Below are 14,564 nucleotides of genomic sequence, written 5' to 3'. Positions count from 1 at the left end.
AGCTACTCTGCTTTGGATCCAGTGTCCTTTTGACACACACCCTGGAAGGCAGCAGATGACAGCCCAAATGCTTGAGTCCCTGTCACCCATGTGGGATACTTAGAGGGAATTCTCAGCCTCTGGGTTTGGCCTTACCTAGCCTTGGCTGTTGCAGGCATTTCTGGAATAAACCAGTGTACTGAAAATCTGTCTTGGCCATTCAACTGGATGAAAAGAAACACTTAAAAAATTCCTATTAATTTACACACTTACATTTTCATTTTTGTATCAGTTATCCCATTCCAAAAGAAATACTGATTTTATTTAGAGCATTAAATATTCTGGAAACAAATTATCTGAATGAAAAAAGTCATTCTGCAATAAACAAAATTCTGAATTTATAAAGTATAATAAAATGATACCTGTCTAAACTTAACAGGAACTAAGCTAAAGATATATATATAGATAGATAGATAGGATAGATATAAATATATACACATAGATAGATATTTACTTAATGATTTTAGTTTTTTAAAAAAGATTTTTAAAATTTATTTGTAAGTGTTACAGAGAGGCTGGCGCCACAGCTCAATAGGCTAATCCTCCGCCGTTGGTCCCGGTCGGGGCGCCGGATTCTGTCCCAGTTGCTTCTCTTCCAGTCCAGCTCTCTGCTATGGCCTGGGAGTGCAGTGGAGGATGGCCCAAGTGCTTGGGCCCTGCGCCCACATGGGAGACCAGGAGAAGTACCTGGCTCCTGGCTTTGTATCAGCGTGGTACACCGGCCGCAGGACGCCAGCCACAGCGGCCACTGGGGGGTGAACCAACAGAAAAAGGAAGACCCTTCTCTCTCTCACTGTCCACTCTGCCTGTCCAAAAAAAAAAAAAAGTTACAGAGAGAGAGAAAGAGACTCTTCTATCCGCTGAGTCACTCCCCAGATGGCCACAATGGCCACAGCTGAGCCCATCTGAAGCCAGGAGCTCCTTCTGAGGGTCATGGGTGCAGAGGCCTGAGCACTTGGGCCAACGTCTGCTGCTTCTCCAGGTATATTAGCAGGGACCTGTGCCACAGCGCCAGCCCCTACTTAATGTTTTTTTTAAAAAGCTCATTTAAGGATGACTTCTTATTAAAGTATAATGTGCAGTAAAACAGAGCACTGGTTATCAGTCACTAAAGAACAAGATGTTCCACCAAAAAGTTTCCTTCTCTATACCTCAGTTTCTTCATCTTTTAAATTGATGATGATAATCTTTAACTTTCTTTTTTATATTTTGGGTATGCAAGATGCAAAGCTAGCTTTGTGAGACTGTCTAGGGTTTCTCTTATTTAGTACCAGGCACCACAGCCCAAATCAACAACTTAAGAACTATTTACAGAAGGAAGGAATTTAAAAGTATATTAAAGAATTCTGTACATGAACACCATAAACATCATGGATGGGCCAGTGTTGTGGAATAGTGGGTAAAGCTGCTGCCTGAGGTTCCAGCATCCCATATGGGTGCTGGTTCGTGTCCCAGCTGTTCCACTTCCAATACAGCTCCCTGCTAATAGCCTGGGAAAGCAGCATAAAGTGGTCCAAGTGCTCTGGCCCTTGCACCCATGTGGGAGACCTGGATGAAGCTCCAGGCTCTTGGCTTTGGCCTGGCCCAACCCTGGCTGTTGTGGCCATCTGGGGTGTGAACCAGTGGATGGAAGATCTCTCTTTCCCTCTCTGTAACTCAAGACTTTCAAATAAATAAATAAATAGATGTTTAAAACATAAATACTTTGAGTATTTTATAGACATTTAAAATGACAAAGTAGAAATATATTCATCCACATGGGAAGATTGCTCATAATCTAACAGGTAACTGAATTACCAAGAAGGTTATAGAGAAAAAAAATCTTCCCTCTCCCTCTCCTCTTCCATACATAGACATACACAATCTGGAATGCTAAAACAGCAGAATATTATGTTATTTGTTAACAGTGTGATTTTTACATTCTTACTGTTTTCCAGTGTTTTATTATTTCTGGAAGCAATGAACAAAGATTACTTGTATAATGAAGGTATGAAAATATAACGTAATCTGTACATAGGGAAATTAGAAAGAATCCATCAACATGCTAACATAGTTCTTTGAATGGTATAATTATGAGTAATTCCCTTTCTTTTTTCCCTCATATTTTTCAAAATTGGAAATAACATATATTTAATAAAAGAAAAAGCATGTTTTTTTTAAAAAAAGATTTAATTATTTTATTTGAAAGGCAGAGTTACAGGAGGCAGAGAGAGAGAGTGAGCTCTTCCATCCACTGGTTCACTCCCCAGATGGCTGCAACTGCTGGAACTATGCCGATCTGAAGCCAAGGGCCAGGAGCTTCTTTCAGGTCTCCCATGTGGGTGCAGGAGCCCAAGGTCTTGGGCCATCTTCTACTGCTTTCCCAGGCCATAGAGAGCTGGATCAGAAGTGAAGCATCCAGGACTTGAATTGTTGCCTATACGGGATACTGGCACTGCAGGCAGTGCCTTTACCTGCTACGCCACAGTGCTGGCCAGAAAAGCATTCGCAAATTTATTGATTAGGAGAAGGAATTGTGATACAGTAGGTTAAGTATAATATGTGCACTTAGGATGCGCATATTCCATATCAGAATGCCTGGAATTGAGTCCTGCCTTTACTTCCAATCCAGTTTCCTGCTGATGTACACCATGGGAGGCAGCAGGTGATGGCTCAAGTACTTGGGTCCGTGCCACTCATCTGGGAGACTCAGATGGAGTTCCTGGTGTCTGACTTCAGCCTTGGCCAGCCCTGGCTGATGTAAGCATTTGGGGAGTGAACCAAGAGATACAAGATCTATCTCTCTCACACCCCACCCTCAAGTAAATAAAAGTAAAATTTAGAGGCCGGCACTGTGGCGCAGCGGGTTAATGCCCCGGCCTGATGCGCTGGCGTCCCATATGGGCGCCGGTTCTAGTTCCGGCTGCTCCTCTTCCCATCCAGCTCTCTGCTATGGCCTGGAAAAGCAGTAGAAGATGGCCCAAGTCCTTGGGCCCCTGCACCCACGTGGGAGACCAGGAAGAAGCTCCTGGCTCCTAGCTTCGGATCGGCACAGCTCCGGCTGCTGCAGCTGTCTGGGGAGTGTCCTTTCTCTGTGTAACTCTGACTTTCAGATAAATAAATATATATTTAAAAAAAAAAGTAAAATTAAAAAAAATCATTGATTAAATATATCAAAGCCTTCTTTTTATTTAAGAACAGTTTTAGGTAGCTTCAGTGCGCTTGTCCATAAATATCTTGTATATGTTGGTATAACATGGTGAATTAGTTCAGACAGAACATTTCCACAATCTCAACTACTTTGACACTGACACTCTTCTTTCTCCCCCAGCATGCCAGCCTTCGCAGTCCTAAGAAGCAATGTATCTACAGAATATGGCCCATAAACTACGTAGAGTTCCAAAAGAGGAAAAAGACTTTGGAGGCTACAGAGGCATGCATGCTGACAGAGCAGCTCCAGATCACTTGGAGGGTCTAGTCTAAGCAAAATGCACTGGCATCAGTAAAGTTAATAAGCAAATGATTCAATCTATTTTTAAGAAAGTAGAGTGGGGGCTGGTGCTGTGGTGAAGAAGGCTTAGCCTCTGCCTGCGGCACCAGTATCTCATATAGGCACCAGTTTGAGTCCTGGCTGTTCCTCTTCTGATCCATCTTTCTGCTATGGCCTGGGAATGTAGAAGATAACCCAAATCCTTGGGCCCCTGTACCTACCCATGTGTGAGACTGAGAAAAAGCTCCTGGCTTTGGATTGGCACAGCTCCAACCATTGCGGACATCTGCATATGGAAGACTTTTCTGTCTCTCCCTCTCTCTGTAACTCTATTTCTCAATGAAATAAATAAAAATTTTTTAAAAAAGGAAGTAGAATGGAGTCAAGTTTCTGCCTATACTAACATTCAAGTTCACTTATATTCTAACAGGTTTTCCTGAGGAAGACAGGTAGAAAGGGAATTTGTGACATAAAATACCACCATTCTTCCCGGGAACTGGGTGGAGAAGAAACCTCGTCTACAGAACTCTGGAGTGCTATGCAACTACAGGTTTCAAAGACTATAGGGAGAGTGACTTAAAGGCTGTGGTGGTGCTCCATGTGGAATTTTGGAATCATATCACTGTCATAATTCTCTCAATTGAGATATACTGGAAGGAGGCAGAAATGGTTGTTTTTCACAGTGTGATACCTGCTAAAATATGGTGCAGTTCACATTCAGAGAGTAGGGGACACTCCACTTTCCCATCAACGGTGATCACGAGTAACACCTGCTCTGAGATCAATTCCAAGCCAGAGAGGAACAACAAGCAGATAGCCTGTTATTAAAGGAGGGCCAGCTGCTTTTTGGCTGGCTGAGTGCTTCTGGCTCATGTCCAAGATCTCAGAAGAGCAGAGACTCTTCCTCCCCGTACTGAGCAAGCCTCCCTCATTGAGTACAAATTTACTGAAGTCTTTATTACAGATTAAAAGGTGACAAGTCTCTAATGACAGGGATGAATCCTTCAACAAGTTACGGTGCCTTACAATCACTATTCCTCATGTATAACTGCCTTGCTGCTCATATTTCCCTAAGAATTAGGACCTGAGAAATTTTACAATCTAGAATCAGAGAAAAGGAAGATATTTAGAAATCATGTTTTTGGTTTTTTAAATAAACGATTTATTTATTTATTGGAAAGGCAGAGTTGAGAGAGGGAGAGAGAGAGAAAGACTGATTTTCCATTCACTGGTTCACTCCCAAAATAGCCAAAGCTGGGCCAGGCCAAAGCCATGAGTCTAGAACTGGGTCTCCCACATGGGGAGCAGAGGCCCAATCACTCACACCATCCTCTGCTGCTTTCTCAGGCACATTAGCATGGAGCTGGATCGGAAGTGGAGCAGCCTATACTGGAACTGATGTTCATATGGGATGCTGGCATTGCAGGTGGTGGCTTAACCCTCTGTGCCACAACATTGACCGCAGATCATGTTTTGTAAGTAAAGATGAAGGAAAGTAATACTACAAATGTGAGAACTAAAATATTAAACAGCATGCCACTTGTCATAGTAACAATTTAAAAAACTTCTTGTTCCAATAGAATTAATGGTTCCTGCGGGGCCGGTGATAGGTATGGTATTTTCTATAAAAGGGAATGAGGGAACTTTCAGGAGTAATGGAATGTTTTATATTTTGCTTGCAGTGGTGGTTTCACAGTCATATATTGGGGGCTGGTGCTATGGCATAAAGAGTAAAAGCCGGCACCTGCAGGGCTGTCATCCACTGTGGGCACCAGTTTGTGTCTGCTGCTCCACTTCCCATCCAGCTTCCTGCTAATGGCCTGGGGAAAGCAGAGGAAGATGACCCATATCCTTGGGCCCCTACTATCCAAGTTACAGATTTTTTTTTTTTTTTGACAGGCAGAGTGGACAGTGAGAGAGAGAGACAGAGAGAAAGGTCTTCCTTTTGCCACTGGTTCACTCTCCAATGGCTGCCGCGGCCGGCGCGCTGCGGCCGGCGCGCTGCGGCCGGTGCACCGCACTGATCCAATGGCAGGAGCCAGGTACTTATCCTGGTCTCCCATGGGGTGCAGGGCCCAAGCACTTGGGCCATCCTCCACTGCACTCCCTGGCCACAGCAGAGAGCTGGCCTGGAAGAGGGGCAACCTGGACAGAATCCGGCGCCCCGACCGGGACTAGAACCCGGTGTGCCGGCGCAGCAAGGTGGAAGATTAGCCTAGTAAGCCACGGTGTCGGCCCAAGTTATAGATTTGAAGGAGGCTCTTGGCTCCTGACCAGCCAAGCTCCAGCTGTTGCAGCCATCCAGGGAGTAAACCAGTGGATGGAAGCTCTTTCTCTCTCTGTCTCTCCCTCTAACTACGACTTTCAAATAAACAAATAGATCTTAAAAAAGAAAACTCAAAAACTGAACATGAAATCGTTTGCATTTTACTATATCTAGATTATACTTCAATAAAGTTGACTTTCAAAAATTTATTCGAAAAAAATTTCTTGGAAACACAGAGATATGGATTTGTTTTTAGAATTTCCCCATTAAAAGGCAAAAACAGAATTTTCTCAAGGGCTAGGATTTCAGTTTTGTCCCTCACTAAGAACTTGGCTCAAAGGCATTCTGAAGTTAATAAGCCAAGGACACCCAGAAAAGGGATCCTCCCTTCCAGCTGAGTGGGTGGAAGGAAGCTGTAAATTTCTTAAGGTACTAAGCAATTTGAAACCTGAGTAAAAGCCTCTACTTTGGAAGGAAATTTTACAGTAAAGGTGACCTTTTACCAAACACTGCTGTTAAATTAGGTAAAAGCTGCAAAAACTTAGAATTTATCAAGAAAAATGTTTAAGTTGGATGAGATGTAAAATTTAATGTGAATTAGGTCATTAGCAAACTTTTAGCACTTAGTGAATTTTTACTGACTAGTTTTAGAAGCTAAAGAAATAGGGGTGGGGGTGGGGCAGGCGCTGTGGTGTGGCAGCTAAAGCTGTGGCCTGCGGTGCCAGTATCTCATATGGGTGCCGGCTGGAATCCCAGCTGCTCCACTTCTGATCCAGCTCCCTACTGGTGCACCTGGGAAAGCAGCGGAGGATAGTCCAACTGCTTGGGCCCCTGTATCCATGTGGGAAATCCAGAAGTTCCTGGATCCTGTCTTCAGATTAGTCCAGCTTCAGACATTGCAGTCATTTGGGGAGTGCATCAGCAGACAAAGTGTGCTCTCTTGCCCCCCTCCCCCTGTAATTCTGCCTTTCAAATAAAGGCATAAATCTTAAAAAAATATATATATACAGGAAACTTTCTTTGATCTGTTCAAGTTACTGAGCAGTCACAGTAGAAATAATGTAGCAGTACTGTTGTCCCTTTGTATCACCCTCACCCAGGATATGAAAGTCCAGGGGTGCTCAATTTCCTTACATAAAATGGTGTAGTATTTATACATAACCTAGAAACATCTTCCCATCTCTTTTAAATCACTCTAGATTACATGGATTACCTAATACAGTACAAATATCATGTAAATAGTTGTCATACTGTATTATTTAAGGAATATTTTTTTTTTTTTTTTTTTTTTTTTTTTTTTTTGACAGGCAGAGTGGACAGTGAGAGAGAGAGACAGAGAGAAAGGTCTTCCTTTTGCCGTTGGTTCACCCTCCAATGGCCGCCGCTGCAGCCGGCGCACCGCGCTGATCCTGGCAGGAGCCAGGAGCCAGGTGCTTTTCCTGGTCTCCCATGGGGTGCAGGGCCCAAGCACCTGGGCCATCCTCCACTGCACTCCCTGGCCATAGCAGAGAGCTGGCCTGGAAGAGGGGCAACCGGGACAGAATCCGGCGCCCCAACCGGGACTAGAACCCGGTGTGCCGGCGCCGCAAGGTGGAGGATTAGCCTATTGAGCCACGGCGCCGGCTTATTTAAGGAATATTAAGAAAGGTCTGTACATGTTCAAAAGTCTTTTGGGGGAGGGGATATATTGGATCTAGTTGTTGAAACCACAAATGTGGAACCTGCACATATGGAGGGTCTACTGTATACTTAAAGGGAGACACACTAACAAATGCCAGATTAGCAGCCATTATAGTTGTTGGTAATTTCCTGTTGAAAGAATCTAATAGAATGTTTAGGCTTGAGCATTTTTGACCAGTTCTATTAACCTGAAGAGGTCACAAAAGGGTGGTGGACTAATGTGTGTGTCCATGTAAAAACAATAAAGTTCTTAAAGCTTAGTAAATAAAGGCTCAGGGACATGGCTATGACTGCCCAATCTTGGAGAAGTCCACAGATCAGCAGAAAAAGAAATAACTCCAAATAGAGGGAAACACCATGGATCAAAAAGTATAAGATGAAAAGTACAGTTCCAAACCACTGAGCATGAGATCTAAGGTAACAATTTGCAATTGCTCACAATTAGTTTGCAAGCAATATGGTAAGGTCAGCCTACTGCTTGATAGTCTCTTCTTGTTTTGTACCCCCAAAATGGTATTACCCTAAAATTACCAGAGTTGGTGCTTGTAAATCCATGGAAATTTTTGCCACTAATTATTATTTCCCCACCAGAATGGTAAAGACTCTCAAACAGCAATGGTGAAAGAATTCTTAGTAGCTTCCTTTTCCAACCCTCAAATCAATAATTTGATTAGTTTATTTCTTCAATTGGCACAGACACAGAAACTTCCCCAAAAACTGTAGCTGGCTCAGAAAACTGCAATTTGGCCTTCTGTTGGCCTGGTTTACTGGAGCAGAGGAACTGATGTTTATCTTCCATCTTCCTCTTTCCATCTGGTTCTCCCTAATGGCTCCCAATTACTAATTATTTCTATGGGTGATAAGATGGAAGGACAGAGGAGATTCACACATGTAACTTCCGGGGCCGTATTTAACTTTTTTTGAATCATCATAGCCTGGGATCCTCCGGGGTGCGGTAAGGGTCTAGACAGTCCCACATGACTGACAGCCAAGAGCCTGGGGAAGTACCCCTGACAGGCTGGCTTCTGGGAACACATCCCAACGAGGTACATTCAGCCACCATCCTCACAAATTGCCTCATGTCACAAAGAGTTTTCTCCTACTTTATCTGTGGAATGAGGAATGGCCCTCCCCATCCCCCATGGGATTCTAAGGATTCTGAGTTCTTAAAGGGAAAAATATACGATATCAAGTCAAACTGAATTATTGCACTTTCTCAGTCTTGGTACTAATTTCTATTAGGGCCTTGGATTTGGCTGAATTAATAAGTTACATTTATTTGTTTATACATTTACTCAGTTGACTACTGTTTACATAAAATTCAAGGTGGTAAATGAGAAGTGAAATAATACTGAGGGATGAAAGCTTTGAAACTGGAGTGGAATGCCAGCATGTCATATTAATTTCTGACCCATGATTCTGAAAAATCAGGTTTCCTGCCTACAAAGGTATTTTCTATGACCTGCTAGGCTATTTTATCAGCAAACTCAAACAGAAGTGAGTTCAATTTAGCATGTGTTGACCTCCTGCAATACTAGTTAGATGATGTAAGAAATTCTCAAGATGCCTGCTTAAATAAAAAAAAAGATGCCTGTTAATTAAGCAGGTAGAAATAATTAAATATTAAAATGTGAGTTTTGAGGTGGATTTCTACCTTACATACATGTATTTTTCCCACCTATTTCCTTGCAAATGAGAGACATACAATAAATGCAATTAATTTTGAAAGGAGATAAGTTAATTCAGGTAAACTACAGAAGAAATGACAATATTTCTGCCTTGCTCTAAACAGCTTAAATTCCAAGACGTTTGAACAAGAAGCAATAGTTTATATGGATGGCTCATGATAGACTAAAGTATGAAGGTATTAAAGGCATAGGAAGGAGAGCAGTTACTTATCTGGAGTCAATAAACAGGTGGGCTTAAGGGAACTTGGAAAGATACTAATGGGCTCATTATGGAGGGCAGGCTCAGTAGAAGTTCACAGGCAGGCAGGCAGGCAGGCTCAGGAGCAGGAGGCTCTCCTTGTCTTACACTCAGGAAAGCGGGGTTAGAACCCTAGTCGATACTAACCACTGTTAGTATGTTAGTGTTAAATACCACTGTTAGCTTTACCAGTCCTTAGAACATCAGTGGGTACAAAGACTTGCTTTCCGATCTGAGTAGAGGTAGCACCTTATTATTATAAGATAGCACTTTCTTGATGCAATTAGGAACTTTTGGACATTATCTTTTGAACTTCAAAGGCAGTTCAAGTGCTAAAAAGATGGATCTTCAAGAGAAACCTGAACATGCTATTTCTAGCAAAGGCTGGTGAGATATACTAAGACCTTGTTAAGGGCATCTGGTTGGTGGATGCTCTGATCCCAGAAAGCAACAATGCTTCAAGTACTACACTGTATTTACAAGGAAGGTCTTATAACAAAAACTCATCAATTTTCCCAACTGCTGGCTCAATGGCATCCATAACCCCTATTTCAGAGACTGGGACAAACTGAGACTTAGGAAGGGAAGTGGCTTGCTCAAGAACATACAGACAGGGGTCGGTGTTCTGGTGTCGAGAGTAAAGATTCTGCCTGCCACGCTGGCATCCTATATGGATGCTGGTTTGTGTTCTGGTTGTATCCAGCTCTCTGCCAATGGCCTGGAGAAAGCAGCGGAAGTTGGCATGTGTTTGGGCCCTTGCCACTGATGTGGGAAACCTGGAAGAAGCTCCTGGCATCTCTTGGCTTCAGCCTGGCCTAGTCCTGGAAGTTGCGACCATCTATAGAGTGAACCTGCAGATGGAAGAGCAATTCTCTCTAAAACTTACAAATAAATATCATAAAAAATTTTAAAAAATAATGAGAAGAACACATGAATACACACTGAACACTGTAGGCCTTTTTACCTTAAAGAGGATGTTTATGGAGGCTCAACCAGTTACCAGAAGTTCTATGCAGAAGCTGTAGTCTTTTAATGCAAATCAGTGATCTGCACCCACTAGGCAGCTCTCCAAGGGACTAGTTTCCCCTGGAACAACTGACCCTAACCTTGAAAAAGCCACAGTGAAATTTGACCAGGGGAGAGGGAGTAAGGTAGATAAAAGCAAAGTAGAAGAACAAGAAGGGGAGCATAGCTTGAGAAGGAGCAAGGAATAACAGGAAAAGGTCTCAAAGACTGAGAAGGTACAAGACCAAGAAATCACCACAGTGTCGTGTAGATTGCTTCATGCCACCCACTCCTCTGGATTAAGTCGATGAGTATGGCTTTCCTGCTGACTTCACCTTAAAGATTAATTACATGGCTCAGATAATGTGTCATGCATGTATTTTTTTAAAGAAAGTAAAAACATCTATGGGAGTTGCTTCATAAGAGACTAAGCCAATTAGCATACACAGACTGCTCACATCCCTTCTGCTATTCTAGGAGACAAGACTAAGGATATAAGGGAGGTAAAGAATGCCAGTAGTAATGGCAGTGCCCTAATCACATTTCAGCTTCAAATTTCCTTTTTCTTTTTTTTTTTTTTTTTTTGACAGGCAGAGTGGACAGTGAGAGAGAGAGACAGAGAGAAAGGTCTTCCTTTACTGTTGGTTCACCCTCCAGTGGCCGCCGTGGCCGGCGCACCGCGCTGATCCAAAGCCAGGAGCCAGGTGCTTCCTCCCGGTCTCCCATGCGGGTGCAGGGCCCAAGCACTTGGGCCATCCTCCATTGCCTTCCGGGGCCACAGCAGAGCTGGGCAACCGGCACAGAATCCGGCGCCCTGACCGGGACTAAAACCTGGGGTGCCGGCACTGCAAGGCGGAGGATTAGCCTACTGAGCAGCGGCGCTGGCCTCAGCTTCAAATTTCATGAGGTTGTCCTACAGGTATGTAGTCTGGTAATCCCAAGAAAGTCTTTGAAAAATGAAACTAAAAATGTATCGATTTATTTTATTTGAAAGGCAGAGAGAGAGAGATTGATTGATCTTCCATGTGCTGGTTCCTATCTGGGTGACAGGGACTCAAGCACTTTGAGCTGTCATCTGCTGCTTCCCAGTGTATGTATCAGCAGAAAAAAGCTGGACTGGAAACAGAGTTGGGACTCAACCCCAGGGACTCTGATATGAGATACAGGCACCTAAGCAGTGGCTTAACCACTGTGCAAAATGGTGGTTCCAGAAAATGGAATTTAAATATAAGAGATTCCTTAATAATACATTAATATGTAAAGCACTACATGCACTCCAAACTTACAAAGTAAGAAAAGTTACACACACACACACACAGTTGTCAAAGTTCTACAGAATCAAACACTTCATTTTGCATACTTTTGCCAACATAAACATCTTTTTTTGTGGGACAGGTTGGGAATTTAGATCACTCAATCAAGCAGTAAAGACATTCTGCCTAGATTCAGAACTTTGGTTCTTAGTATAGTTTCTGAAATGTAAATTACAGACTTTATTTGGTAGTTTATATTATATGAGATGTTTTCCTAAAGGATGGGTTTGGGGGATTTAAAATTACATTATTAGTAAGTATAAAATTATCACAAAGGCTACAGAATTCAGCCGTACTCTCTGCTGAGGCAAACATATTATATTTACTACCTGGAACAAGAAACCATTCAAATCTAGTTACAAGCTAAATTTTAAGAAGTAAATAAGGTTGGGCTCACGGCTACTCTGGAGTGGTGAATTAAGTCATTTTAGAAGAGAATGAAATCTGACTTCTCAGTGTGCTACAATTTTATGATTAAATGTACTATAATGTTAAAAATTTTTCAAGTTTCCAATGGGAGGTCTGCGATGTGGTGAAATAGGTTAAGCCACCACCTGAAATGCTGGCATCTTATAGGGGTGCTGGTTCAAGCCCTGGCTGCTTCACTTCCAATCTAGCTCCCTGCTAATATGTCTGGGAAAGCAGCAGCAGAAGGCCTAAGTCCTTGGGCCCCTGAGACCTAGATGAAGCTCCTGGCTTCGGCCTGTCCCAGTCCTGGCTGTTGTGGCCATTTGGGGAGGATGGAAGATCTCTCTCTCTCTCTCTCTCTCTAACTCTTCTTTTCAAATAAATAAAACAAACCTTAAAAATAAAGTTTTTAATGGCTATTTCAAGCCAAGGAAACAACTTAAGTACTAATGAGAAAAATGGAACAGCTATTACTTGGAAAAAATGTTTTTCCCTCACAATGGACCACCAGATTTTCTTGGGACTAGTAATTCATTGGGTTTACTTCCTGTGACAAAGAAAAAAAAACAAAACTTCATGGCCATAAAGTTAATTCTTTCAACCTTTCACAAAAGCTCAGACACACAACTTAATCCCTTAAGAACTGCATAAACAAAAATACCTGGAATTCTCAACTTTGAATTTTAAAACAAAAAAAGACATTAAAATATTATTTGGTTCAAAAATTTTCAAAGTGGACTTCATGAAACGTTATTTTCCAAAAGTATTCTTAAAAAATGATTTATTTATTTATTTGAAAGACAGAGAGGCAGAGACAGAGAGAGAGAGAGGTCTTCCATTTGCTAGTTTACTCCCCAAATGGCTGCTATGCCTAGAGCTGGGCCAATCTGAAGCTAGGAGTCAGGAACTTCTTCCAGGTCTCCCACATGGGTGGAGGGGTCCAAGCACTTGGGCCATATTCTACTGCTTTCCCAGACACATTAGCAGGGAACTGGATCAGAAATGGAGCAGCTGGGACTTGAGCTGGCTCCCAAATGGGATGCCAGCACTGCAGGCAGCGGCTTTACCCTCTATGCCACAGCTCCAGCCCCCAAAAAGTATTCTTAATAAAGGGAGGTGATTCAAAAAAATTTGGTAACACTATTGGAGAGTTATAACCATATGAGGTCATTAGCAAAGCTGAAAAGGTGTATATGAAAAGAATTTTTAAAATGTAATTTTTATCACACCTAAATGCATGCAGAACCCGTTTTGCAGTATTTACTAAAATCCTATGAAACTAATGTTTCCTTATCTCATATGAAGAAATTCAAGTGCAGACAGGCTGGGTAACTGTTCCAAGTTCATAGATTAATTGGTGGACAAACAAAACAGATCTTGCCTTTCCAGACCCCACTAGGGTGCTATTTTTAGTACTGTACTACCTCTCTTTCAATACCTATACTCCACGAAGGATCACAGACTATAAGAAGCCATCTTATAGTTCATCTAGTCTCAATCTCTCCTGTAAAAGGTGGGGAGATATGTAGTCAGAGAAGTGAAGCAGTTTACCCAAAATGACATGTAAAATCCACTGCTATAGTAGAACTAGAACCTAGCTCTTAATTCCAACACTAGTACCCTTTCTACAACAGGATATTAATTCCTGCAACACCAACACTCTTTGCCTCTGAAATGAAGGAGTCATGGACAGTAAGTGTTTTAAGTATTAAAGACCCATTAAAATATTTATTAAACCACACTTGTGTCAATAGTTTTTTTTTTTTTAGTCAATGAAATATGATTGTTTTTACTTACAAATGTCATCCACTGTGACAGGGAATCAACGTTTCAAGCTGTTGAACAGGTCATCATCCCTGTCCTGTTGGATGACACCTGTAAATAAAATAAATCTATTTTTGAGTGAGTAGATTTTAAGCCAAGCCAACTAGATTTAAGATGCATGCAATCTGAAGCAAAGAGTAATTTTTAAAATGATATTTTAAGTTTAAATTATTCTTAATATGTAATGTCTTAATTATGTACTGCTGGAGATACTTCCCAATGCCAGCTTTTCCTCTAAATAGCTATCACTGGCTACCAGTACAAGATAATCCAGGAACTGACATGCAATTTTGCCAGAACTCACTGGGAATCATGCCTCCTCGTGCTAAAGGTGTGCACCAGGCAGTATCTGCCTTGGTCCGCTGCCTCTGTGAATATCATTTCCACTTTGCAGGAGGGACAACCAAGGCCCTGTGAAGTTAAATGCAGCCTAATGTTAAATAGCTAAGTGTCTGCAGCTCAAGTCCCTGGGTGGGGAAAAGTATGTACAGAACACATTAGCAAAGGTTATTATTAGCCTGATCAACTTTTGAAAGACTGATATGTACACATTTAAAACACTTCACAAATGCTGACTTAGAATATTCTAGTACATCTGTATAGAATATAATGTCAGTATTAAATATTTAAGTGC

At 42.0% G+C, this 14,564-nt stretch overlaps 1 protein-coding gene across 11 annotated transcripts in view; it reads right to left on the bottom strand.

Moving 5' to 3' along the window:
- Positions 1-14,564, bottom strand: part of CHN1 (chimerin 1) — a 259,736-nt gene that overhangs the window by 88,393 nt on the left and 156,779 nt on the right. Inside the window, exon 1 of one of the 11 annotated variants that reach the window (XM_002712299.5) lies at positions 13,904-13,976. The exons of the other annotated variants lie outside the window; for them this stretch is intronic. Coding sequence (XP_002712345.2) covers positions 13,904-13,912 — 9 coding nt within the window. The 5' untranslated portion in view covers positions 13,913-13,976. Of the gene's footprint in view, positions 1-13,903; positions 13,977-14,564 lie in introns of those variants that run through there. 11 annotated transcript variants of the gene reach the window in all.

The sequence above is a fragment of the Oryctolagus cuniculus genome, chromosome 3 (assembly GCF_964237555.1).
Source record: "Oryctolagus cuniculus chromosome 3, mOryCun1.1, whole genome shotgun sequence".
Taxonomy (NCBI): Eukaryota; Metazoa; Chordata; class Mammalia; order Lagomorpha; family Leporidae; genus Oryctolagus; species Oryctolagus cuniculus.
Note: the sequence above shows the minus strand (reverse complement) of the source record. Positions and strands in the feature narration are given on the sequence as shown.